The sequence below is a fragment of the Diceros bicornis genome, chromosome 10, assembly GCF_020826845.1.
Source record: "Diceros bicornis minor isolate mBicDic1 chromosome 10, mDicBic1.mat.cur, whole genome shotgun sequence".
NCBI classification, from domain to species: domain Eukaryota; kingdom Metazoa; phylum Chordata; class Mammalia; order Perissodactyla; family Rhinocerotidae; genus Diceros; species Diceros bicornis.
The window spans coordinates 41,083,693-41,110,439 of record NC_080749.1 but is presented as its reverse complement, the minus strand read 5'-3'; the positions used below and the strand labels follow the sequence as shown (position 1 = coordinate 41,110,439).

Here is a 26,747-nt window from a genome sequence, read left to right as displayed (position 1 = left end):
CCACACGAAAACCTGCATGAGGATGTTTATAGCAGCTTTGTTACTTATTGTCAAAACTTGGAAGCAACCAAGATGTCCTTTGGTAGATGAAAGGACAAACTATTGTACATCCAGACAATGAAATATTATTCAACACTAAGGAGAAGTGAGCTAGCAAGCCATGAAAAGACATGGAGGATTGCATTGAATGCAATTGAATTGCATTGAATATGCATTGAATGCATATTACTAAGTGAAAGAAGCTAATCTAAAAAGGCTACATACTGTATGATTCCAACTCTGTGACATTCTGGAAAAGGCAAAATGGAGACAGTAAAAAGATCTGTGGTTGCCAGTGGTTAGGGGGAGGGAGATATATATAGGCAGAGAACAGAAGATTTTTAGGGCAAAGAAACTATCTGTATCATACTATACTGGTGGATACATGTCATTATACATTTATCATAACCCATAAAATGTACAACACCATGAGTGAATCCTAATGTAAACTATGGGCTTTGGATGATAATGATGTGTCAGTGTAGGTTCATTAATTGTAACAAATGTTGATAGCGGGGGAAGTTGTACATGGGTGGGGATAGAGGGTATATGGGAACTCTGTACTTTTCTCTCAAATTTGTTGTGCACCTAAAACCACTCTAAACAATAAAGTTTGTTAATTTAAAAAATAAGTAAAAAAGAATAAATAATTTCATTGCTATTTAACTGTTCCAGAGCATAGAAGAAGGAGGAAAACTTTTAAGTTATGTTTATGAAGCATGTATAACACTGATAGAAAAACACTGCACAAAAAAGAAAACTATAGGGGCTGGCCCGGTGGCGCAGGAGGTTAAGTGGGCGCTCTCCGCTGTGGCGGCCCGGGGTTCGCCAGTTCGGATCCCAGGCGTGCACCGACGCACCACTTGTCAGGCCATGCTGTGGCAGGCATCCCATATAAAGTGGAGGAAGATGGGCATGGATGTTAGCCCAGGGCCAGTCTTCCTCAGCAAAAAGAGGAGGATTGGCAGATGTTAGCTCAGGGCCAATCTTCCTCACACGCACACACAAAAAAGAAAGAAAACTATAGCCTAATCTCACTCACATTTATTGATACAAAAATCCTAAATAAAATATTTGCAATATAAATACTGGCAACAAAATTAGACAAGAAAGATGTTAGAGTTATAAAACATAGAAAGAAATAGGTAAGATTATCTTATTTGCCGATAATGTATTTTTATTTGGAAAATCCAAAACGTTCACCAGAAAAATCTATACAAGTGATAAGATAATTTAGTAAAATGGCTGGGTATAAAATAGTATAAATAGAATCAAACCTGTTTTTATATGCAAACAATGGCCAGCTAGAAGATATAATGAATGAAAAAACACAGTTTGCAATAGCAACAATAAATATAGAATATCTAGGAACTCATTTAACAAGAAATGTTAAAGATCCATACTATAGGAAGAAAACTTTAAAATGTTGCTTAAGGACATAGCACTTGAACAATCCATACCTCATTTTTAGAACAGAAAACTCAACAATTATAGATATTTCTGCTCCAGTCTAAAAATTTAATGTGAATTCTAATAAAATTATTTACAGAATTTAAAAAATTAATCTGATGTTTAGTTTTACATGGAAAAAATAGAAATAAGCAAAAATAGCCAGGAAGATTCTGGGGGTGGGGAGGGAAGCAATAATGAAGGAAGACTATTGCTATCATATATTAAACATTTTATAAATGATATCATGTTGTCATGAATAGATAGACCAACGGATGTGATTTAGGTCTGACAATCAGAAATACTTTCATAGGATTTGGATTCAGAATGAAGTTAAGGGGAAAAAAGGCAGAGAGTGAGGGATTCATTTTGCTCCTATGGATCATGCTCTGCAGTTGCAGCTTCCTGAAGTGGTAGGTGGGGCTTTCCTAATCACAACATAGGCATTGTGATTTTCTAGGAGCTGGAAATTGTTCCTCTAGCCCTTCCAATTATATTATGAGTCATAGTAACATCTAGTTATACATTCCTTTATACTTAAAGAATTTGAGTGGTGTCTGTCATCTGCAATTAAACCCAACAAATGTGTAAGGGTGTGAGAAAATAGGTCTGTCATATTTTGCTGAAGGGAGTCTAAATTGGTGTAACTTTTCTACAGAGAGCAAGTTAGGACTTATCAAATCACAAAGCACATATCCTTTGTCCCAGTAGTTTCCACATCTCAATAATATACCGTACAGTAGTCCCCCTTATCCATGGTTTCGCTTTGCACAGTTTCAGTTACTCATGATCCAAAAATATTAAATGGAAAATTCCAGAAATAACTCATAAGTTTTAAATTGTGCACTTTTCTGAGTAGTGTGATGAAATCTTGTGCCATCCTGCTCTGTCCCGTCTGGCACATGAATCATCCCTTTGTCCAGCGTATCCACACTGTATATGTTACCTGTCTATTAGTCACTTAGTAGCCTTCTTGGTAATCAGATGGACTGTCACAATATCTCAGTGCTTCTGTTCAAGTAACCCTTATTTTACTTAATAATGGCCCAAGGTGCAAGAGTAGTGATGCTGGCAATTTGGATATGCCAAAGAGAAGCTGTAAAGTGCTTCCTTTAAGTGAAAAGGTGAAAATTCTTGACTTAAAAAGGAAAGAAAAAAATTGTATGGTGTGGTTGCTAAGATCTACAGTAACTTTTATTACAGTATATTGTTGTAATTGTTCTACATTATTATTAGTTATTGTTGTTAATCTCTTACTGTGCCTAATTTATATATTAAACTTTATCATAGGTATGTATGTATAGGAAAAAACATAGTATATATATAGTTCGGTACTATCCGTGGTTTCAGGTATCCACTGGGGATCTTGGAACGTATCTCCCAAGGATAAGGGGGACTACTTATATCGTAGTATAAGTATACTATACTTGAATATGTATACAGTGATTTATTTTTACTTATTCATTGCAGTAGCTAAAGATTGAGGAAAGAATCTTAATGTCAATAGGGACTAGTTTTATAGGTTATTGTATAATCATACAATGTAATATTCTCCAAATTAAAAAAAAAGAGAGGAATGTGAATACTTACGTTTACTGACATGGAACAGTGTGCAAGGGTTAGGATTAAAGTGTGGTATAGGGTTAAGCAAATAAAACTATGTGCAATATACATTGTGTAAAACAGGGAAAATTAAATGTGTACTCACACACATACACACACATACATATATATTTGCTTTTATATGTCTGAAAAAATACACAAAAATTGATAAAATTTGTTGCCTCTGGGGAGGGGAGCTAGATGCCTGGGGGGTGAGTGTGAGGGAGAATTTTTACTGTACACCTCCCTTTTATTATACCTTTTGAATTTTGAAGCATGTGAATATATTATTTATTCTAAAAACAAAAATTTTTTAAGGAAAAAATAAGTGTAAAAATTAAATGACAAATGGGAAAACATTGGCAACATATCAGGCACAGAAGATTAAAATATCTAATATACAAAGACACTTTGAAAATTGATTGATGAACAGTCAGAAGAGAAAAAGGACAAAGGAGATGAAGAAATGATTTATTATTCATATTTTCAAGAAATATTTATAGAGCAACTACTGGCATAAAAAAGAAGAAAACCGCCATACTCATGAAGCAAGATGGAGACACACAACAAACTATAAACACAATGCATAAGTAAAGTATACACAGTAGTGTATTGCAAGGTTATAAGTGCTATGAAAAAATAGAGATAAGAGTAAAAGAGAAGTTGTAGGGGAAGGAGGCCGATGGCAATTTTGAATAGAAGTTTGGAGATAGGCCTGATTGAGAAAGTGACATTGAAGCAAGTCGTGAAGGGGATGAGAGAGCTAGCTGTGCAGAAATTTGTGGTATAAGTGTTCTAGCCAGTGTTTACTGAGGTGGGCGTGTGCCTGGCAAGAGGAACAGAGTGATAGATGGGGAGAGCAGAAGAAGATGCGATCAAAGAAGAATGGGTGAGAGGTGGGACGTTTAGAGTCTTGTAGCCCTGGTAAAACTTCAGATTTTACTCTGAGTGATGCAGGAAGCTGTTGGAAGCGGAAATGTGAGAGAAGTATGCAGAGTAACAAGACCTACCTTATGTTTTAGCAGGATCACTTTGACAGTTGCTGTGCTTAAGATGCAGGCAGAGAGGGGCAAGAAAAGATTTAACTCTTAGGAATTTATTAAAGTACTCCAGGGCCGGCCCGTGGCTTAGCAGTTAAGTGCGCGCGCTCTGCCACTGGCGGCCCGGGTTTGGATCCTGGGCGCGCACCGATGCACCGCTTCTCCGGCCATGCTGAGGCGGCATCCCACACACAGCAACTAGAAGGATGTGCAACTATGACATACAACTATCTACTGGGGCTTTGGGGTTAAAAAAAAAAAAAAAGGAGGAGGATTGGCAATAGATATTAGCTCAGAGCCGGTCTTCCTCAGCAAAAAGAGGAGGATTAGCATGGATGTTAGCTCAGGGCTGATCTTCCTCACAAAAAAAAATAAATAAAGTACTCCAGGTGGGACATGACTGTGGCCTGGATCCAGAAGTCGAGGTGGTGTGAAGTAGCTTTTGGACATATTTTAAAGGTAGAACCAACAGCATCTACTGACAGATTTCATAAGGCATGTGAATAAAAAGAGAGCAATAAAAGAATAGTCCAAAGTTTTTGGGTTGAGCAACTGGAGGGATGGAGTTACCATCAACTGAGATGGAGAAGACTGTAAGTGAAGCAAGGTTTGGCTGTGAGGAAGATCAGGCGTTCAGGTGTGGACATATTGAATTTGAGATGCTATCAGGTATCCAAGCACAGATTTTGTGAAGGCAGTCAGTTATATGGGTTTGGAGTTCAGGAGAGAGATCTGAGCTGGAGATACATGTTTGTGAGTCATCAGCATGAAATGGGATGTGATTACCAAAATAGTGAGTGCAGAGACAAAGAAGATCGAAGACTGATCCCTTTGCTTTGCCGGTATTACAGTGTCAGCGAGAAGAGGGGTAACCAACAAAGGACACTGAGAAAAGGTCTGTGAGATGCGAAGAAAACCAAGAGTGTGCTGTCCTGGAAGGCAAGTGAAGAGGGAGTGGTCAGCAGTGTGAGCTGAGGAGGGGTGATCCACTGAATAAATGCTGCTAATTCACATGGAGTAGGACCGATAATGGACTATTGGCTCTAGATAGAGGTCGTTGCTGACCATTTTCATTGAAGAAGTGGGAACAAGTGCCTGATTGGGTTGGATTTGAGTGAGTGGGAGGAGAGAATTGAAGACAATGAGTATAGACAACTCTTGTGAGAAGTTATTTTGCAAAGGAGAACAAGAAGGGTCAGACTTTTATGTTGTTGTTGTTGTTTTGTCTTTTGTTTTGCTTAAAATGGGAGAAATATCAGTATGTTTGATACTGATGAGAATAATCCAGTAATGGGATTTAGTTCACAAGTGGAAGAATAAGCACAGATGGTACATCTTCTACAGTAACAGGTGGGGATGCAGAGTATATGGCGCAGATGCTGGGAGGTGAATAGATGTCATGGAGGCAGTCTGTGGAACTCTGAGTGGTAATTATAAATATAAATAACAAAGAAATTTATGAAAACCTCTTTACTCATCAAAGCAATGAAAATTTTAAGAATACTCAAATTTGGGCCGGCTCAGTGGCTTAGCGGTTAAGCGCGCGTCCTCCGCTGCTGGCGTCCCGGGTTCGAACCCCGGGTGCGCACCGACGCACCGCTTCTCCGGCCATGCTGAGGCCGCGTCTCACATGCATCAACTAGAAGGCTGTGCAGCTATGACATACAACTATCTACTGGGGCTTTGGGGGAAAAATAAATAAATAAAATTTAAAAAAAATACTCAAATTTTTACTTATTAAATGGTAAAACGTAAAAGAAATTTACCCAAGGTTAAAAATATGAGAGAAACGGGCGTTTTTTATACATGACTAGTGTATAAAATATTTTGAAAGGCCGTCTGGCAATATGTCATCAAAAATCTTTATAAATGTGAATAATCTTTGTCTCTTTATAAATAATCTTAGAGGAAATACTCATAGAAGTGAATAAATAGTTCAAGGGTGACCAGCGTTGTTTTTTCTTTCTTTAGTGACAGCAAAGTCTTCAAAATGGCTAAATAGCCAACAAATAGGAGATTAGCTTCATCAATGAAGATATATCCACACAATGAAATACCATACTGTCACTAATAATTATATTAAGGAATTTTTAATGACACAGATAGTTGCAATAAGTTGCTATGCAATGAAAAATCAGGCCACAAAATAGTTTATATAACATGGATTCTCTTTTTTTTCTTTTGCTCTGAAAATGTTGCATCTACATGTATGTAGCCACAGAAAAAAGACTGGAAGCTTATCCGCGGAAATAAACAACAACAATAGTTATCCCCAGGTGCTAAAATGATAAATAATTTTGGTGTACATACTCTTTCTATATTGTAAAGCAAAAATACAGATTTTTAAAAATCTAAGTTAAAGAGTGAAGAGAAGACTATTGATATTTAATGAATACCTATTACATGACATAACAAGTACCTGTCATTTTAATCCTCAATACACCCCATATAAAAAGCTGTATTTTACAGATGAATAAAGTACAACTCAGCAGAAAGTGAGCAATTTCTCCTAAGTTTCTGAGCTAGTAGATAGCTGAGCAGGAATGAGTTTCTTTTGCTCCTCTGAATAGAAAGCTTTTCCCTCACGCCGCACCACTTGGAGCGTTCACATGTACCAGGATGTTGACAAACTGAGTTAATTACTAGATCAGTGCTGTTTAATAGAAGGATGATGTGAGCCACATATATAATTTAAAATTTTTAAGTAGTCATATTAAAATATTTTTTAACACATGGAATTTATTTTAATAACATTTTATTTAACTCAATAGTTCTAAAATATAATTTCAACATATAGTCAATATTTTACAATTATTAATGAGATATATTACGTTCTTTTTTTCATATAAAGTCTTTGAAATCTGGTCTGCATTTTACACTTAGAGCACATCTTAATTGGAAGTAGCCACATTTGAAGTGCTGAAGAGCCACTGTCTTGGACAGCACAGCTTTAAAGGATGTTGTCTTTTACTAATATATATATATTTTCAAAAATTTGGCTATTATCGAACCTATTTCTTTATTCAGTATGTTTGTGAAGCTATTTAGATTCTATTTGAGCTATATTTCATTAGTAACATGAAGACAAGTTTAATTGTTTGTTTTAGACTCAGATGAGATTGTGGCTTTAATTTCCAAACATTTGGATGAATTAATCATGTAGATGAGACATAATTGTCTTATGCAATTTAGCTATGTCAGATCTGAAGCCCATATGTGGCAAAAGCTATAAAGTGATAACAAATAATTTCTACTTTATTTTTAATGGGTATATAAAATTTTATAATGTCATTGATTCCTAATTACTATTCTATTATTTTATGGGATCTGAATCTGTATGGTACTTAAAATCCACAATGATTTTAACAATTTTGTCCCTCTGTGTGTGCATTACCAAGACCCGTAGTTTCATATATTTTTTCAACTAAATTATTTCAATTTACTCTACTTGTTAGTAAGTTTCAAGATAACTATTTAGTGGCCTATGAACTTTTCCTTATATATGTATTTTTCTCCTAATACAGAAATAATTATATTAGAGAAAATTTTTTAAACATTGAAGCAAGCAAAGAGACAAAACTAAAAGTTAATCTAAATTCCCTATACTCAGAGATATCCTCTAGTAACATTTATATATTTCATATATATATATGTTGTTTATAAAAATGAAAAAATACTATATACATATCTTTTATTTTTCCTGTTTATGAATCAGATCCAATATTCATTTTTTCAATAAATTGTTTACTAACCTTCTTCTATGCTTTAAATCACTGTATTAAATATTCTTTTACAACATATTTTTTATTAAGTGCATGGTTTTACAATATATGGTTGTACCATATAAATTCAACCCATTTCCTGGTTTTGGACAATTACTTATTGAATATTTTGATATTTGTTTAAAAACCTTGGAACAAACAACTTTATTGCTGTATTTTGAGTAATCCCATGATTATTTCCTTAAGATGAATTCCTAGAAATGGAATTGCTGAGTCAAAGGGCGTGAAAAATTCTAAGGCTTTTGAGAGTATTGCCATATTGTCTTCCAGAAAAGTAGAAACAATCTATACTTTCACCAACAGACTTTCTGTTGTTTGGTTCATCTTGTGGACTCATTGATCAGGGCATTGGGTATTGCTATCATGTGTGAATATCACCAGTGTCTTGTGTTCATATTTACTTGCTTTCTCTTTTTCAACATTTATGTACATAGCATAGCTCTATCACTGTCTTTATGTGAAAGTTTTGCCAGCAGAATTGGCAAAAAGATTAAAAGATAAAAGATGAAATAGATAAAAGCCAGCATCAGAAGCCAGCACTCAAGAAACAGTAAGTGGCCTCACATAATTAAAAATATATATATATTTGAATAAACACTTACATGTGTGACTGTTGCTTGATGAATGTCAGATAAAAGAAAGAGAGGGAAAGGAGCATAATAAATAACTGACATTTGCTTATTTTATGAAGTCACAGCAAGTTAAAACATTGGAGCCTTAATTACCAGGTGGCATTTTTCTCTGAGAATGTCGTCTCAGAACTTTTGGAAAGTTTCAGTGCCTGGGCATGTCCACTCTCAGGTTCAACATTTCTGGTCTGGGCTGGTTGTATGTCAAGGGTGGTTAATAAGGGGAGAAGTGCTCAGAAACAGGAGCATTATTATTTGAACACTAATGTGTTCACTTAGTTACATTGGTTACATGACCCACTCAAGCAACATCCTGGGTCACTACAATTCCCATTTTCTCTTGGCATATTCCAACATGGATTGTCCAACCTGACTTTGGAATTTATATTTGTTGGTGGAAGGTGACAGTTGTAAACTATGATTTTATTTTTTGTCATATATATTTAATAACTTTCTCTTAAAATAAATACATCATTGAAAATACCTAATTACTTTATGACTCTTGAGCCAAAAGCCACATTTGGTGATAGTTCAATCTACTTTGGGTTTGTTGTGGGAATAAAAGTATATTTTAAATTTTCTTGGCTGTGGTGGAAAGCACTTTATCAGGGAAAAAAATGGATCAAATTTCTATAAAATACCTCAAAAACTACTCTTAGACTTTGCTTTGATTAATTAATAACTCAGTGTGTTATATTTGTTTAAATGTATTTTTGAAAATATATCTAAGAATAGTGGCTATAAATTTCTAGCTCAACAGTCTTTATTGTTAGTATCCCTGCAGTCCACTCCTGCCTTCTTGATATAATTGTTTCAGCTAGAAACTACACTATAGTGGTGCCCAAGCCTACATTTTTAATACTTCGGGAGACTGAAAAATCTGGATTTTACAGGATGAAGGAGTGAGAGTCATTTACGAGAGGTTTCTGTTTGCTGGGTGTGAAATCACATTAATCTTGAGTAAATCAGATTGGAGAAAATGGAAATGTAGCAGCTTGACAGATTTGTGTCCAGGACAATTGACATATGTTATTTTTTAACATGGATAATACAGATAGAATTTGTTAATAAAATATATGACAAGATTAAAATTTCTGTGGACAAGATTGTCAAATTTTGACATGAGAGGAATTATAATGCCTATTTCATATATCAAATCAATTGTTAATAACAAGTTTTCCTATTCCTTATACGTTGAAGTCCAACTGTGAGTAAATATAATCCTTTGAGGAAACCATATCATTAGAACTGAGACTCTGGAAAACCAGTAATGTAAGAAATTATAATTACCACACTCACAGGTTTATGTTTATTTTCCATATTAGTGCCTATAAAAGACCCATGAAGTTGAACATTGTTAATGTCTAAAAAATAACAGACTGAGAAACAGAACCATCACTCTTCTAACCCATTCTTATAATTTCCTTTTTTTTTTTTGTGAGGAAGATCAGCCCTGAGCTAACATCTGCCAATCCTCCTCTTTTTCTGCTGAGGAAGACTGGCCCTGGGCTAACATCTGTGCCCATCTTCCTCCACTTTATATTGGACGCCGCCACTGCATGGATTGACAAGCAGTGCATCGGAGCGCACCCGGGATCTGAACCCCAGGCCTCTGTAGGGGAGTGCACGCACTTAACCACTACGCCGCTGGGCTGGCCCCCATTCTTATAATTTCTTAATGATTACTGGTAGTTGGTTTGAGGTGATAGAGTGTTTTTATGTGGCAATTAAAATCTCAGAAGCCCTTATGATGGTTAAGTAAATTTTTCCTCATACCATCCCAAAGAAGTAGTCCAGTTTTATGATTTTTGCTTTTGAACTTGGAAAATTGAGTTATAATATCTATATAAAGTAACTTTATTCACTTCAACTTTATTGCACTTAAAAACGTTCTTGCTCACCAAAAGTGAAGAATAAAATGGTAGTATGGAGGCACATTTTGGCTCAACAGAAGGATTAAAAAAAAAAATGAGAGCAAATAATGTATTTGTAGATGATCCTATCTTTACTGATTCTGTTAATTTGAGTTTGAGCTGGTTTTGTTATTTTTGTTTTTTTTATCTTAAAAATGGCCTTTGCTGTTGAATACTTGTCTGTTCCAAATCAACTGAGGAGTGTTACTATAGATGCTGGATTCTGGCCATATTGGGTCTGCATCTCTTTAATCTCTACATTGCTTCATAGTACTTTCCTTCCAAAGCAGTATTAGGATGGCTCATTAAAAAAAGTCACTTTCTTCCCTTCAGTTGGCTATCAAATAGGGTATCTTTGACTGTAAGTAAGAGAATACCCTGCCCTGGTGGTCGAGTGGTTAAGATTCATGCTGTCACCTCAATGGCCCTGGTTCTCAGTCGGGGAACCACACCACCAATCTGTTGGTTGCCATACTGTGGTGTGGTGGTTACCTATGGCTGAAATGCTGAAAGCTATGCCACTGGTATTTCAAACCCATGGTGGACAGGTTTCAGCAGAGCTTCCAGACTAAGACAGACTAGGTAGAAGGACCTGGCCACCCACTTCCAAAAAAACTGGCCATGAAAACCCTATGAATAGCAGCGGAGCATTGTTTGATATAGCACGGGAAGGTGAGAGGATTGTGCAAAAAGACTGAGCAGAGTTCAGCTGTTCTGTACACAGGGTTGCTAGGAGTCAGAATCCACTGACAATAAAAGTGAGAGAATACCCAAGCCAGTCAAAGTAACTTAAATAATAAGATGTTTTCATATTTTATTTCACACAAACTGTGGAGGTGGAGAAGTCCAAGTACAGTGAGGTCCGGTTTTCTGTATTCTCTTGTCCTGCCTTCCTGCAGGTTAGATAATTTTCTGTCACCAACTACAGCAGTTCCACACAACACCCAGAAACAGAAAGGGACCTTTTCTTCCTTGTGACTCATTTTAAGAGCTAAGAAACCTTTCCACAGAAGACTTCTCACATTTCATTGGTCAGAACGGGGTCTTTTGTCCTTGATTATAGCAGACACTGGCCAGAGGAATAGGAAGCTTGTGAGTGGAAGCTGGTGAATGGCTTAAGGTCAATCAAGATTCATTCCCAGGGCTGGAGATGGGGCTCACCTTCCCTGAGGTGCGGAGCCTATGCGGGAAGGTAGACCTTGAATAAAATCAAGATTCTGGTGGGCAGGAGCAGGAGTAGGGGCGATGTCTGCTACAATTACCTTTTCCTTTCACTTCTTTTCACTGCTTATGATGAACATCATTATTAAAACCCAGCATATGGGGTGGTTGAGCCATTACATGTTACTTTTAACAGGCTATTTTATCTTGATCATATTATATCAAAACTTCCACTAGAAATTATATTGTCTCTTAAAACTAGTGGTGGATGGATGTAGGGGACAAAGGGTGGTTTAGGAGTCTTGCCATCATCCAGCTACTCCACCTCCAAGAAATACACATTCTAAGTAAAAAATTGAGCTTTCTATGCAAACTACTCTGAAAAATAAATATAAGTAAAAACAATGCTTGCTATGAAAATGCAGCCTCCAAATAAACCACTTAGCCTCTTCTTCTGACCAGATTCCCATCTCTAAACTCTCCTATAAGAAATTCTGGAGCCATCACTTGCAGAGCCCTGCTATATTTTCACTCTCCTGTCACCCTTCAGAAGAATGTGGCTTTGGATGCTGATGCAAGTTCTGGCTTTACCCTATGGGTCACTTTGTTGTTGATTCTTCAATTCAGAGGATTTTGGCCATGCTCCTGAGAGCCCATTTTATTCTGGCTGTCAGCTTACACCATGCAGTAGCTAGACTGGGCAGAGCCTGGGGACCTTGGAGGTGAGAACTGCTAAGTTGGAATGGATCTCCTGGGAAGACAATGTACATACCTAAACAAAATCCAAAGAGACATTCTGCCAGTCAGAAATCTGGAGCCAGGGATCCCCCTGTGAACCAACTGAAAATCAAAGCTAGATTTATATTTGGACAATTGACCTGGGGTAGGGTGGTGGTGGGTGGGGAGACAGTTTCAGGAAGCAGACTCACTAGATTGGGTGTTCGGATAGGTCTGATTTGGAAAGACAACATTGAAAAGTCAAGTCAAGTTGTATTTTACAGAGGGTCAGACCCAGTATAGCCAAACAAGTGGATTGTGTCAGAGCTATCTTTTATCCACCTTAATCCACCGTTGGCTCCCTGCAATCCTGCTTCTTAGCGGAGGAGCACTAGGTGTCCCTGACACTTTACACTTGAAGAGATAAGAGTTTTCCTTTAGGCCAGTCACTCTGGCTATTTGCCAATCTCAGAGGCAGTGTCAGATCCTGATAACTGCATCAGCTAGATTAAAGAGGGACTAATTACCATTTTGCTGGAAATCTCCCTTCGCTCTGAGAAAATATAAAACAACCTTTAGCCAGTTTATAAACACAACGTTGAGTTTCATAGACTTGTTTCTGCTGTTAAAGTACCTGCTGCCCTTATGTATCTTGTTTGCCACTATTGCCTGTCCCCCCACCCCCCAAATGTATTTTGATGTCGTGGAACCAGAACCCAAGAGAAGTGGTTTAAACATGACTATGAAGAAAAGTGGTGGTGAAGTTAATTGTGAGTCAGTTTAGGATTTTTGGAATGATTCAAACAAGTAGGTTAGGGAGACAACCCGCCTTGGTCGGGTTGAATTCTCACAGTCCTGTTGTCCTTCTTTTCTGAATTACTTGTTTTATCTCACTTCCTAGGAAATCGTGACGCAGTGGTATCCAAGGACTTCAATATTTGGGGGTGGGTGATGGGGGGGGAGGATTGAGTGGTAAATATCTCACACTTCTGCAGGCTGAAATTTCCTGAAGTATTAGAGGTACCCAATGAACCTGCGCCTGTAAAATCTTGGTGTGCTGTTATAAATAAGACAATTACAAAGCATTTTAAATTAGAAAATTTGGGTGGGTGAAAAGAATAGAAATTGCAGAGGCCAGCCAAAGATCTTTTGTCTAAAGAGATTTTAAAAATTGCAAAAGTTTAGGACAATTTTTAAGTTTTCTTTGAAGTTTTCTTTAAAATTAGTCATTTTTCAAATTCAGAAAGTTGATAAATGATCAGAGTATTTTTCAATGTCTGTGTAATTTAGTGAGTTCTTTCATCACAATCACCAGCAAAGCAGTTAAATAAGAAGTTTGGAAGGTAAAAGCTATTTTACGTGGATTTTTCTGTACAATGAGAAGATGAAGGTTTGATTAGGAAAGATAAATTTTCAGATTTGAATTTAGAAATGCAGATGTATTAAATTTGATTTTATTTTAGAGGCTAAGTGGGAAATGGCTACTTTGTTATTGTGAAGAGGCTATTATATCTGAATATTCCTCTTAGATTTTTATTACCCAGAAGACTCAGCGTATATATAGTGGTGGGAGTTTTCTCTCTCACAAACAGCATCCTAATGGAGATGTATGACTGTGCTGTTAGTATTGCTGATGTGAATATTTGCCCAAGATTTACGCCTGCAGCTCTGCAACTGCTATAAATACTCAAAAATAATAATATTGTGAATATTTATATATCATTTCTTTTAAGCATGTTTTTGTTTTTATTCTACATATACTAGAAAAATGACTTAGAATTTGCGTAATTGTAGTAATTGGAAAAAGCTGTTGAGATGTGAGGTTTCTAAAATCAACAAGAAGGGTAAAATGGATGTGATCATTGTTCATGGCATACTTGGCTTGAAATATCTGGTTTTAATGTTATATTATCATTTTATATGTTTAAGTGGTTTTAATGTTGTCACTAAAATAGCACCTAATTAATACATTCATGCAATGTATAAAATGCATTGAGTGCCACAAATTCTCCTGCTGCTTTATTTATTTATAGCAATGTATGCTGCTTAATGTGCACTTTTATTTGAAAAGCATTTTTGTAAATGTTTGCTATTTGCACTTTCTCTTTGAGGACAGCCGCAATCTTGCGCCACCATTCAATATGAGGCATCATCAAAGCAATTAGCTTACAAGTACTTCTCCATTTACCAAAGGATTTAAACTATTTTTGAAAATTATGGGTAAGGTTGCTCGTAGGTTATTTTAGGTTGGGGTTTGTAGAAGCAAATCTGAGACAGGGATTGTGAGAACAAGTGATTTGTCGGGTGATGCTCTCAGGAGAAGGATGGGAGGGACAGAGGAGGGGGAAATTCTAAGCTAGGAGAATGTCTCATGGAAATGGGTCACAGTTTGCTCCCACAGTGAAACTTTGGTCCCATCTTGAGGCAAGAGGGCTGGTCTTCTTTACCCTCATGTCAGCCAGTCATTGGTTGTGGTTGGTCCTCGCTGGAAAGGGGGTGGGAGAGTACCTTCCTGGATGAAGCAGTTCCCATATGGCCTAGGGCAATTCTCTAGAGAAGGGAGGAGCATCTGTGAGTATTCAGCATCTTGGTAATGGGAATTCTAGCTAATAAAGGCAGCCTGGGCATGGCACCAACAGCATCCAAGTATATAGATGGATGACAATTTAAAAGAACAGAAAACTTGTTGAACTTAGCTTCTGTCACTTCCCCGTCCCCAGCATACACCCTCCCACACACCCACATTTGTAATCAAAGGTGGAAATTCAAACCATGTTCAAGTCTCTTTGATTATAGAAACAGCTTAAAAGCATTAATGAGGACATGGACTTTAGGTCTTTCTTCTTTTTGTTGCTTGGAGTGTAGTAATAGAGAATTTATATGGCTAACTCTTCTGTTAAAATGCGTTTATATTATCACAAATGAAAATGAGTTCCTTGAGAGAGGAGCTGAGATATTATCCATGAAGACTTGAAGGTGTGTTAAATGCCAAGTACACTCAAGCAAGCCTTTCTCCAGGTTTAATACCCCTATTTGAAATGCTCTATTTTCAGAAGCCTTTGACTGCCTGTATATGCATAACTGTTCAGACAGAACCAAAACACTCAATGTGTTGAATGAATAAACTCATTTCAAATTCTTTCTCTGCAATAGATTACGTCATACTGAAGAACTGTAGAGTATGCTTCTTCCTAGAACACCTCCAATCCTCTTTTTCTTCCCATTATAGAGCTGTTAGAGAAGATTATTTTCTTTGTAAAAGAATTTTTTTTTTCACTTACCAGAATAATTAAATACTTTACAGAAACTAGGTAACCTTGTATAAGAACAGCAGAATTCCCATTAGTATCACCTATTTAAAGGGATTTTTATTCTGTTTTAAATAGTCTAATATTTTTCAAGGACATAGAAGACATTATGAAAAATTCTTTGAATTGCAAAATTAATTTTAAAGTAGAAGACCATTGATATAGTAGAAATAAACAATAGAAAGTCTCCATCTTGGATCAAAGAGATGTTTGTTGCTAATAATATTCCCTCTGATTGCATCTGTATTTGATTATTCCAATTTATTTAATAGGAATAATAATATGCAAATAAAGTCAGAATAATAAGGAGACATTAATTCAGTTTAGAGTTCAAGTTGATATTGTAGTCTCTTCACTCTGCATAGGGATTTGCTAATACTTTATATAGAACACAAACGAGGCCAGAGCCTAGGAGTGTTGTGAAATGAAAAAGGCATTTTGGAGCACAGTGGACATATTATTGGGAAGGTGAGTTGAAAGGATCCTATTTACAAATGATTTCTTTAGTGATCTGAAACTTAATGCCATTGGTTATCTTGTCACTACCAATATCTAGTCTTATCCCCACAAAGCAAGAAGTTGAGAGGATAATGTAAAAGATAATTTTTGACTTGCTTTTAAAGTCAAACCTTAAATAAGTGCCTTCCTCAGACTTTATTTTCCTTTTATAATTTTTCGTTTAATTGTCTATATTTGTATTTTCCTCCAGTCTAGAAATAGGAACTTGGTTGAATAAGCAAGATTCCTTTTTAATCTGTATACTTAGTAATTTATTACCCAATATTTGTTTATTTCATTCATTGGTCATAATTTTAAAAATATTGTTATAGGCAAGATAGAATAAATATTTTAAAAATATTATATCTCATTGTCAGACTTCTTCAGATGATACCTAGAACTCTTGGCAAGACCAAATAAAGGACTGAAAGAACCCTTTTTATTAGAATTTAGAAACTTTTCCATAGCGAACATTCAATTTGGCTAATGTATTCTTTTAAAAACATTTTATTTTACTTAATTATTATCCTTTGCTAACAGCTTGAACAGTTTTAGGTCTCTCAAACTCCATGATTGCTTAACAATATGTTGTGATATTTTTGTTGCTTCCAGAAACTTCCAATTAAGTGAAGAAGACTGCTGGATTTACCAGGCTGTTTTGGATCAGTATCCTGGAGATCTCTGTGGCAGAAGGACACTGTATCTGGACATGTTACAAAGATATTTTCCTCATAAATCTAGGCATTATTTGGTAAGTACTGGACCCTATATTGGCAAAATAAATTGTTTTAGTGATGAATAATTATTAAGCAAAATATATATATTATTTAAATGGTGCTCTAAAAATTATTTTTTCCTATACTCTAGAAAATAATAAGGTTATAGGTTGAAAGTCTGTCATTTTCCAGTCTGTACAGTCCGTAAGAAGGTGGGGGACCTTTCTGGCAACATTTATTCTTCTGTGCTTACTTGCCCCAGAGATCTTCACTGTGGCTCCTGGGGTGGCTCTGCTAGCGTTTGACCCCCAGGTGTTTGTACATTTACTTGCCCACCCTTAGAAGTTCTACCATCTCTGGGTCCTGGCTGAAAGTGAGGTGCCTGCTCTTCCATCCACCGAGCCTGCCACACTTCAGTCCTTCTAGTTACGGGGAAGCAAACACTGGCCCTGGGTGTTGGTGCGTACCTATCCCATCCCCACCTTGGCCATTCCACTTGATCCCCCTAAATGGGCCTGAAACACAAATGCCTCCAATACAGAAGTCAGAGTCATGACCGACATTTCCCTGAGAAGGGAAATTATTGTTTCATTCTTTAGTTGACAAGACCACAAAGACGAGAAAACAGAAGTTACCATGTCCCCAATTAATTTCACAATAACTCACCTTAAAATATATATGAAACAAAGAAGCATAGACTCTTAACTTTTAAATGGGTCATGCTGTAAAATATTATCACATACTCTGCATTTTTGTAATTGTTTTAAATCAAGCAAGTAACAACAATGCTAACGTGTATAGAATTTACCCTATGTCAGGCATGTGTAAATAGTAACACACATAACAGTGGATGAGAGAAGTACTATTGTTATCATTGTTTTAGAGATGAAGAAACTAAAGCAAAGGCCACACAGCTAGTATGACCATCCTCCCCTATCCTTTCCCACCTACCACCCCCTCAACAATTATTTATTTTAATTCTGTCCTTTATTTTATAGCAGATACCTGTTATGTAAAAAACATGTTATATAGTAAATAATTCATTCTAGGTTTTTAAAAAAAGTCTTCATGTATTAAGTTAGATCTTTCTTTTTATTCCCTGTTGATTTGCTTCTGTGACCAGCTGTCATTTTTAACTTTGTAGATTTTTATATTTGCCTACCATTAACATGATAAAGAATTGTACATTTACTTTTTGCATTGGGTTGATTAGTATGCATTTCTGCATGGCGTATGCTTCGTTTCTTAATGTTTGACAGGTTTTAAGTATATTTTTGGCTTTTGGGAACAAAGCTAAGAAGTTTACAGAACAGATTTTAGTGGCTGATATTTGGTTTAAGTGAAGCCAGATATACCTAATACCTACCTAATGGTTAATACCTAATTAACCATACCTAAGGTATTATTTTAGGTAGGACCTACCTTATCCTGCTTGCTAGCTTCTTTTACATACCACTTAGGGATTAAATAATGTATTAAAATCAGAGATGTAGTCTACACTGGCAAAATAAAGAATTATTTAGGTCAGTGTCTCTTAGCTTCAGGAGACACACATCTTTATATAATGAACATTTCAGAATTACTTGCAGAGATTTTTCAAACTACTCAGGCTATCTCTGTTCCTGTTCTTCCCCTCAAGACTCTGAGATTTCCCATGGTTGGGATTCAGGGCCAACAGGAACTGCTGGCATTGATGTGAGAATGTCATGTCCCTCAGGAGTGTGGGATGGGAAGGGCTAATGTCATTGCTATGATTGCTTCAAGTTTAGACGTCCTAACATGGGAATGTTTCAGTACTTGGGGCGACCCTGAGATTTCAGGATTATTGTAGCAATTTTTTATGTTTATTAGCATGTGTCTAACTGAAGCACTTGAAGTAATTGTTAAAATACCAAAACTGATTTAAAGATGGATTATTTGGGGAATTATATATAGGGGAAATAATGCTTTCTGCTCATAGAATCATTGCCATGTAGAAGTGGAAGTTGTTTTAGGGCTGCCGGGTCTGACTCCATCCTATACGAGGAAACCAAGGACTTATAAATGTTAAATGACTGGTCCTCAGTCGCCAGTTAGCCACAGGCTCAGAACTCTGGTGCTAGTACCTGGGACTGGTTGCTGCATTTACTGTTAAGATATTTGTCTTCAATTTTTCAAAATCATTGGTTACAATTCATTTTATTCATTTTTGTAACATTGACATAATGCATAAACTCACTTTCATAATAAGTGTATACTATCTGTTATTTCAGGTTGAACATGAGAAATACTGTGACCAATATCGCTTTGCTAGGGAACAGCGAAGGATCCTGCTATCAAATTGGAGTAAGACTAGAAGAGACTTTATACAGAAGGCTGTGCTGACACTCGCCGAGGCCTGTGCAACTCATGAAATGGAGAGCACGTTGGCTAAGGACAGGAAAAAGCAACAGGAATTGTGTGCTGATCTGAAAGCCAAGGTGAGAAGCTTTGCAGAAGGTGTTTCAGTATCTGCTGGGGATTCATTTAAGAATCCACTTTTGCCTTTTGTTCAAACCCAACCTAAAGTTCAGTTTCTCTAAAAAGCCTATCTCGAATAAAAGTGTTAGTCTGAACCATAAGAAACTGAAATTCTTTTAGGTCAAAAATAGTCAACGATCAACAATTTCATATGGCTCATCCTGAAGTTGCTATAACAAGAGGTTAGTATTGAAGTTTCTAAGGAGAAATATCCAACAGCAACCATAAATACTGCACACCGGAGTGAGGTGCTGGACAAAAATGCCGAGTGTAATTGTAAAGTAGATGTCTGATGCTGATTCTAAGATCTTGGACCTCTCATTCCCATTAAAGATGTAAAAAAAGGTCAAGTTATGGAGAGGAGAGAAGATTTGTGAAGAGATGTGTTGCGAAGAGTTTGATAGGCTGTGTGTGAGCCCTCTACAAGGTGAAAGGGGGAGTCGGTGGGGTTTTTCTCCTTCCCAGACCCAGTGAGGGGCCTCCAGGATGGCTTAGAGAGTTTAGTGGGTAACCCCCGTGGTTGGAGGCTGGAGGACTGGTGTCTGATGCTCACAGGGAAATACAGAGGAGCTGCCTCAGTGGCAGAACTGAAAACAAGCATGGTTGCTGTATTGGGAGTAATTGCATTCCCTGAACTTGTCACGGGTGCATGAGTCCTGGAGGCCCCGCGTGGATATAGCCTCCCTAGGAGTGTTGGCAGGGCCATTAAAATCAAATTGTATCGAGGTACACATATATATAGTAAAGTGCACAAATCTTGACTTACTGATAAATGACATGGTAGCAGGATGATGGCAATGAGAAATTTTATTCTCTTGATAGAAAAAATAACCTGGTAAATATTACACTGTAGTAATGAATAGCACATAAAAACCAAATGTCTCTGTTTTAAAATGTTAGAGGATGGGCTGGCCCCGTGGCTTAGCGGTTAAGTGCGCGCGCTCCTCTGCTGGCGGCCTGGGTTCAGATCCCAGGGCGCGCACCGACCCACCGCTTCTCCGGCCATGCTGAGGCCGCATCCCACATACAGCAGCTAGAAGGCTGTGCAGCTATGACATACAACTATCTACTGGGGCTTTGGGGGGGAAAAATAAATAAATAAAATTATTAAAAATACTACTACTAATAAATAAAATGTTAGAGGAAAAATGCCTGCTCTACATTTTTTTTTTTTCTGCTGAGGAAGATTCGCCCTGAGCTAACATCTGTTGCCAATCTCTCTCTCTCTTTTTTTTTTTTTGCTGGAGGAAAATTAGCCCTGAGCTAATAACATCTGTGCCAGTCTTCCTCTACTTTGTATGTGGGACGCTGCCACAGCACGGCTGATGGGTGGAGTAGCTTTGCGCCTGGGATCCAAACCCACGAACCTGGGGCACTGAAGCAGAGCCCATGGAACTTTAACCACTTGGCCACAAGGCTGGCCCCACATTTTTTTTTTTTTAATAAAAAGATATTTCTTTTGACATTGCATAAGCTTGAGACCTAAAGGGAATACAAGCTGCATCAAGCCTGATCTACCACGGGCTACAGAGCTAATGTGTGTTTCTTCTCCATCTGCAGGCTGATAGAAATACACTGGGGTCAGGGGCCACGACAAGTCCTTATACACTCTTAATCTGTTTATATTCATTTTCCACACATTATAATTAGCCCTCGAGCTATGCTGTAAGTGATATTTTCTTTTTATTGTATTGCATTAAGGTAAACAAACATGCCATAAAGTACACAGAACTTAAGTGTGCTATTGGATGAAGTTTTACATATATATACTCCCCGAGATCAAGAATACCACTGAGATCAAGATATAGAACATTTCCTGCATCTCAGAAGGCTCCTTTGTGTTTCTTCTCGGTGAATACTACCCCTGCCCATTACCACTATTCTGAACTCATCACCGTAAATTAGTTTACTTATTTATGGACTTCATATAAATCAAATCATAGAGTATATACTCTCTTGTACTTCTTTCACTCATCATATCTGTGAGTTTCACCCTTGTTGCATGTTACAATCATTTGTTCTTCTTTATTGCTGGATAGTATTTCGTTGTATACATACACCACAATTTATTTATATGTTCTCCTGTTAATGGAAATTTGAGTTGTTTCCAGGTTTTTGCTATTATGCTAATGGTGCTATGAACATTCTTGAACATGTCTTATGCTAGACAGATATATTAATTTCTATTAGATAGATACTTAGGAGCAGAGTTGCTGGATTACAAGGCTCCGGTGTATTTAACTTTAGGGAATACTGCCAAATAGTTTTCCAAAGTGGTTATACAAACTTGCAACCAGTTTCAGTTGCTCCACATTCTCACCAACATTAGGATTGCCAATCTTTAATTTCAGCTAATCTGGTGGATATATGTGTTACCTTATTGTGGTTTTCATTTGCATTTAGAATGCAGATGTTGAACAGCTTTTCGTATGCATATTGGCCATTTGGATAGCCTCTTTTGTGAAATGTCCACTCAAGTCTTTTGCCCATTTTTCTATTGGGTTATCTGTTTTTTTTTCTTATTCATTTGTATGTTTTTTATATATTCTTTATGGAAGTTCTTTTTCTTTTTCTTTTCTCCCAATCTGTGGCTTCACTCTCTTAATGGTGTCTTTTGATAAAAAACTTGATTTTAATGAAGTACTGTTTTTAATTTATTTAGAGTCTTTGAGATATGTTCTATACAATAAAGTCACTGTATAATTTTAGTGTACAGTTTTGTGAGTTTTGACAAATGCATGACATGTAACTACCACAACGAAGATATAGAACTGTTCCATCACCCCTCAAAAGTCCTTCGTACCCCTTTGTAGTCAACCCCTCACCCACCTGCAGTCTTTGGCAACCACTGATCTCTGTCCCTATAGTTTCGGCTATTCTAGAATGTCATATAAATGTAACCATACAGTATGTGGCCCTTTGAGTCTGTTTTTTTTTTTTTTCACTTAGCATAATGCGTTTGAGATCCAGTCAAGTTGTTGTATGTATCAATAGATTGTTCCTTTTTTATTTCTGAGTAATAATCTATGAAATGGGTTTATCACAGTTTATCCATTCACCAGTTTTTTCCATTTTGGGGCAATTAGTGTTACTTTGCTTACAGTAGGGTAGGCTTTAGGCTTTCCCTGTGAGCCTGTGTCTCGAAGAGAGACTTGCCACTCTTATCCCTTCCTCTACAGTAGATTCTTACTAGACACTTGCTAGGCTGGTAGGAGAAGAGTCATTCTGCTTTCCTGGTTCAGTCTCAGTCTCAGGCAGGACCTATGTCTCTGGGCCTTGGGGCTAGAACCTACTCAGTGACCCTGCTCTCCTCCCCATGGCAAACTGTCTCATGTCTTGGCGGCTTTTGTGTGGGAGGGAGCTTCCTACCCCTCCCCCAAGAGAGGCGGGTTTCTTTGTTCCCTTTCCCCAGCTGTAATGGGTCTACACTTGTGCCCTGGTGGGTTTGCTGCTCTTCATCCCTGCCTACCCCTAGTGGCTTTTATTCTGTAGGGCTTTCTTTCCTCTCTTATGGACCTGCAATACCATAGGAAGCTCCCTCTGCTTGCCTACCCTGACTCTGATCTTTCTTATGAGCGTTCTGTGAGGTTTGTGGAGAAAAGCCTGTGAGAGGGTATAAATCTCCCTTGTGTCTGTAGCTTCCACAGGTTCTATACTCTCATGCCTTGCCATAGCTGCAAATTGTTAAAATGTAACTATGGATTCATTACAGAGTTTTAGCTTTCATCTTCTTACCCACTTATTTGGTGACCTTGTCTCTCCCAGGAGCTCTGCCTCAGGTAAGCCAGTTCTCACATTGCCTCTCTTCTTGAAGCCATGTCTCTTACTTTAAATCTCAGGCTAATGTATTCCCCTGTGACCTCTGCTCTCTGAGGAGTTCAAGAAAAGTTCCGATGTTGTAGGCTATTCAGCTTTTTCTTGTGGTTAAACTGGGAGCGATGTTCTTTCCAGCTTTCTACACCCTAAATGGAAGCTGGAAGGTCCTGAAGAAATGCTATTTATCAATCCTTTTTGTGTCCTATTTAAGAAATCATTGGCTAGTGGCATGGGAACATTTTCAAAGGCATCCTGCCAAAGATTTTTCTGCCCAACAGGGCTCCTACCAGAGGTGAGGACACCCCCAAAATGGGGGGGATGGAACAACAATAAATGGGATCCTGATATGTGGAAGAGAAGTAGCTGGTCAAAGGAAAATGTGTGTGACCCACATCAGGGGAATTTTTCCAGGAACAGTCCAACTAGCAATCAAGGGAACAAAACTGGTAGGAGGGCTGGAGTCGGCATTAACCACCTGCCAGGTTTACTTAGGGCAGCATCAGTAACCAGTCTAATGAGAACTCTACTGTCCTCTCTCTTACCTCTCCTCCCCTTTCCCTCCCACCCGTGGACTCTGACGGTCTGAGCTTCTAGGGAATGAAAGAAGAATTCATCTTCTAAATAAAGAAGGAAGAGTTGATTAGTCTCTTAGAACTGCAAAATTTAATTTTGAATCAAGATTGCATTTTGTGGGACCCTCTGTAACCCACAGGTGAGCATGGGTTCTGCTTAGTTTTCATCCAGTGACAGGAGAAACATCTGAATGGGGGACAAAAATAACGCTGTGTTTTGATGTTTTCCCACACATGATGCTGTTCCATGTATCAGGCATGCTTTACTGAGTGTCCCCTACATCCCAGGTATTCTAGTAAATGCTTTATAGGCATTTTCTGATGTTACTCTCAATCACAAATCTAAGTTAAGCTGCTGCAGAGCACCCACCCACTGAAATCAGGGGCTTGGTTCCTAGAGGCAATATAATATGGAGTCTCCTCAGAGACCCGTGGTCACAAGACGGTGAGCAAGTATCTTGAACTTTTGGAGATGAAGCCTCCAAACAGCAAATGTGAGCGGAGAATGGAGAAATTGGAACACAAAATAAATTGTTGTAAACTGGATTCTATTTCCTATAGAGACAGTGTTATCATTAGAGTTTATGTTCTCAATCAAAAACTGAGGTTCAATAAATTATAGCAAGGACCAAAAATATCTCATAAAAGAAAAGGAGTAACTCTATCAATTCTATAGTAATTTAAAATATTAAATTAGGCTCATGATTTTTCTAATCTGGAAGGAAACTTGGAGATTTATCCCTATCTTTCATTTTACAAGTCTGAAAGCTAAAGTCTTGAAAGACACAGTGACTTGCCTAAGGTTCACACCAGCTCATTTGACTTGAAATTCAATATTATCTTGGCCCTACGCAGCTTTGCATACAAGCATCTTACATAGTAATGGAAGATATTTATTATACTGTGGGCCCCAATGTGCTTTAAAGTAGACCCGCAGAATGTGAAAAATATTACTTCATTGTATCATAAACTTGACCTTTCCAAAACTAACATGCCATCTATAACAAACATTAATTAAACATTTAGCCATAATTTTGTTCTCACTCTTGGCATTTAAAAGGGCTTTGGGGGGATGATTTAGATGATTCATGTCTGTTAAGAAAAGTGTTAAAGGAATTTTTAAATAATGAGTTCTCTCTTTCTTTTTTTTTTCTTTTGTGAGGAATATCAGCCCTGAGCTAACATCTGTTGCCAATCCTCCTCTTTTCTACTGAAGAAGATTGGCCCTGGGCTAAAATCCATGCCCATCTTCCCCTACTTTACATGGGACGTTGCCACAGCATGGCTTGACAAGCAGTGTGTAGGTCCGTGCCCAGGATCCAAACACACGAACCCCAGGCCACCAAAGTGCAACACGGAAACTCAACCACTATGCCACCGGGCTGGACCCTCTCTCTCTTTTATTTTGGTTTTCTATCAGTAATGGTTGCCATAGCAACTAGAGGCTATTTAGGCCTCTCACCAGAGAGATGAGAGGAAAATGGGGAAGTAGAGCTCTCCTCCTCCTGCTCCCACAAAACCTGCTCTTTGATCCCCTAAATTTTCCCAGACTACCAGCCCGTCTCCAGCGTCCAGCCTAGACTCTCTGTTAGCTATGCACTTGATTCCTTAGCGTTCTTGTCTGTCTATGGCATAGCTGGGCAACCTCGTTCCCAGATCGTGGATGACTTTCTCTGCATCCTCTCTGCATCCATGCTGGGTGGCCAAGTGCTGCTGAGGAAAGGTCAGCGTCATCTGGACTCTCAATGCTCATGAAAAGCCTTACTCCTGTCATTAGTTCACCAATTCTCCCCATTCCTCTTATGACTGTTTCAAAGGGTCACCACTCTTTTTAGGACCTTTACCTACTGCCATACGCCCTGCCCCCCAAACTCCCAGGAGACAGCCCATCTCTTACTTTATCAATAAAATGAAGTCGTGGAGTCCTGAAATCAACCCCTAATTCCTGCCTCCCCCACGTAATATCTTTCTGTCTCCTGCTAGTCCCCTTCCTTCCTCTCGATGCAGGATTCGATGCCTTCTACATGTTCCATATTACCTGATCCAGTCAATACTCTTGCATCCTGATCTTGGTGGACCTCTCTGCTTCATTTCTCGCTGTTGACCACTCACTCTTTGACATTCTTCATTCCTTCAGCTTCTAAAAAATTACTCACTTTTCCATATCTTAAGGTGATTCTTAGTCTGCCTGTGTATTTCTCATTGTCTGTCCCCTCCTAAACCCCTGGTCTCCTCCAGGTTTCTGTCCTTGCTCTTTGCTCTTCTCTCTCTACTTCATTGGCTCCCAAACCCTGTTATGATCTTACCTACCTTTATATGCTACTTACTCTCAAATATTTTTCCCCATCCCTGAACAGCTATCTTTCTCTTGAATCTCATATATCCAGCTACATCTGGTTATATCAACTTAGAAGTATACAGATGCCTCAAACTCAGTGTTCAAAATAGAAATCTTCGTTTTCTATTTTTGGTAAATTTGCACTTTTTTCTTGAAACTTATCTTAGCTTCCTCTTCCCCTTCACCCTCATAGCCATTTACCAACTTTGGATAATTTTATTTCTTAATTATCTACTTTCTATCACTGGGCCCTGGCTGTTGTTCCTGAACTATTGCAGCAGCCCTCTAATGGCTATGCTTCACATCCTGCCTTCTGAAATCTTTCCCCTACACTGCAGTCAGAATGCTCTATCTAAAATGCAATTTGCGCTATGCCATCCCTTGATGACAACTCCTCAGTGGCACCCCTCTGCTTACAATAATGGCCAATCTTCCTGGCATGGCTTTCCAGATCCTCAATAACTTGGACCCCATCTCCCTTTCCAGCCTCCTTTCTTGACACAGTTCACTTCATACTTTGTGAGCTTTCTAAAATTCTTTTTTTTTTTAATTAATTAATTTATTTTTTTCTTCCTCAAAGCCCCAGTAGATAGTTGCATGTCATAGTTGCACATCCCTCTAGTTGCTGCATGTGGGACGCGGCCTCAGCGTGGCCGGAGAAGCGGTGC

The 26,747-nt window shown here is 37.9% G+C and overlaps 1 protein-coding gene across 2 annotated transcripts in view; it reads left to right on the top strand.

Annotated features, from left to right (window-relative positions):
* Positions 1 to 26,747, top strand: part of CCDC148 (coiled-coil domain containing 148) — a 238,622-nt gene that overhangs the window by 94,667 nt on the left and 117,208 nt on the right. For both annotated transcript variants that reach the window (XM_058549014.1, XM_058549015.1), the window contains exons 9-10: positions 16,751 to 16,889; positions 19,107 to 19,313. In XM_058549014.1, the coding sequence (XP_058404997.1) occupies positions 16,751 to 16,889; positions 19,107 to 19,313 (346 nt within the window). The remainder of the gene's footprint in view (positions 1 to 16,750; positions 16,890 to 19,106; positions 19,314 to 26,747) is intronic.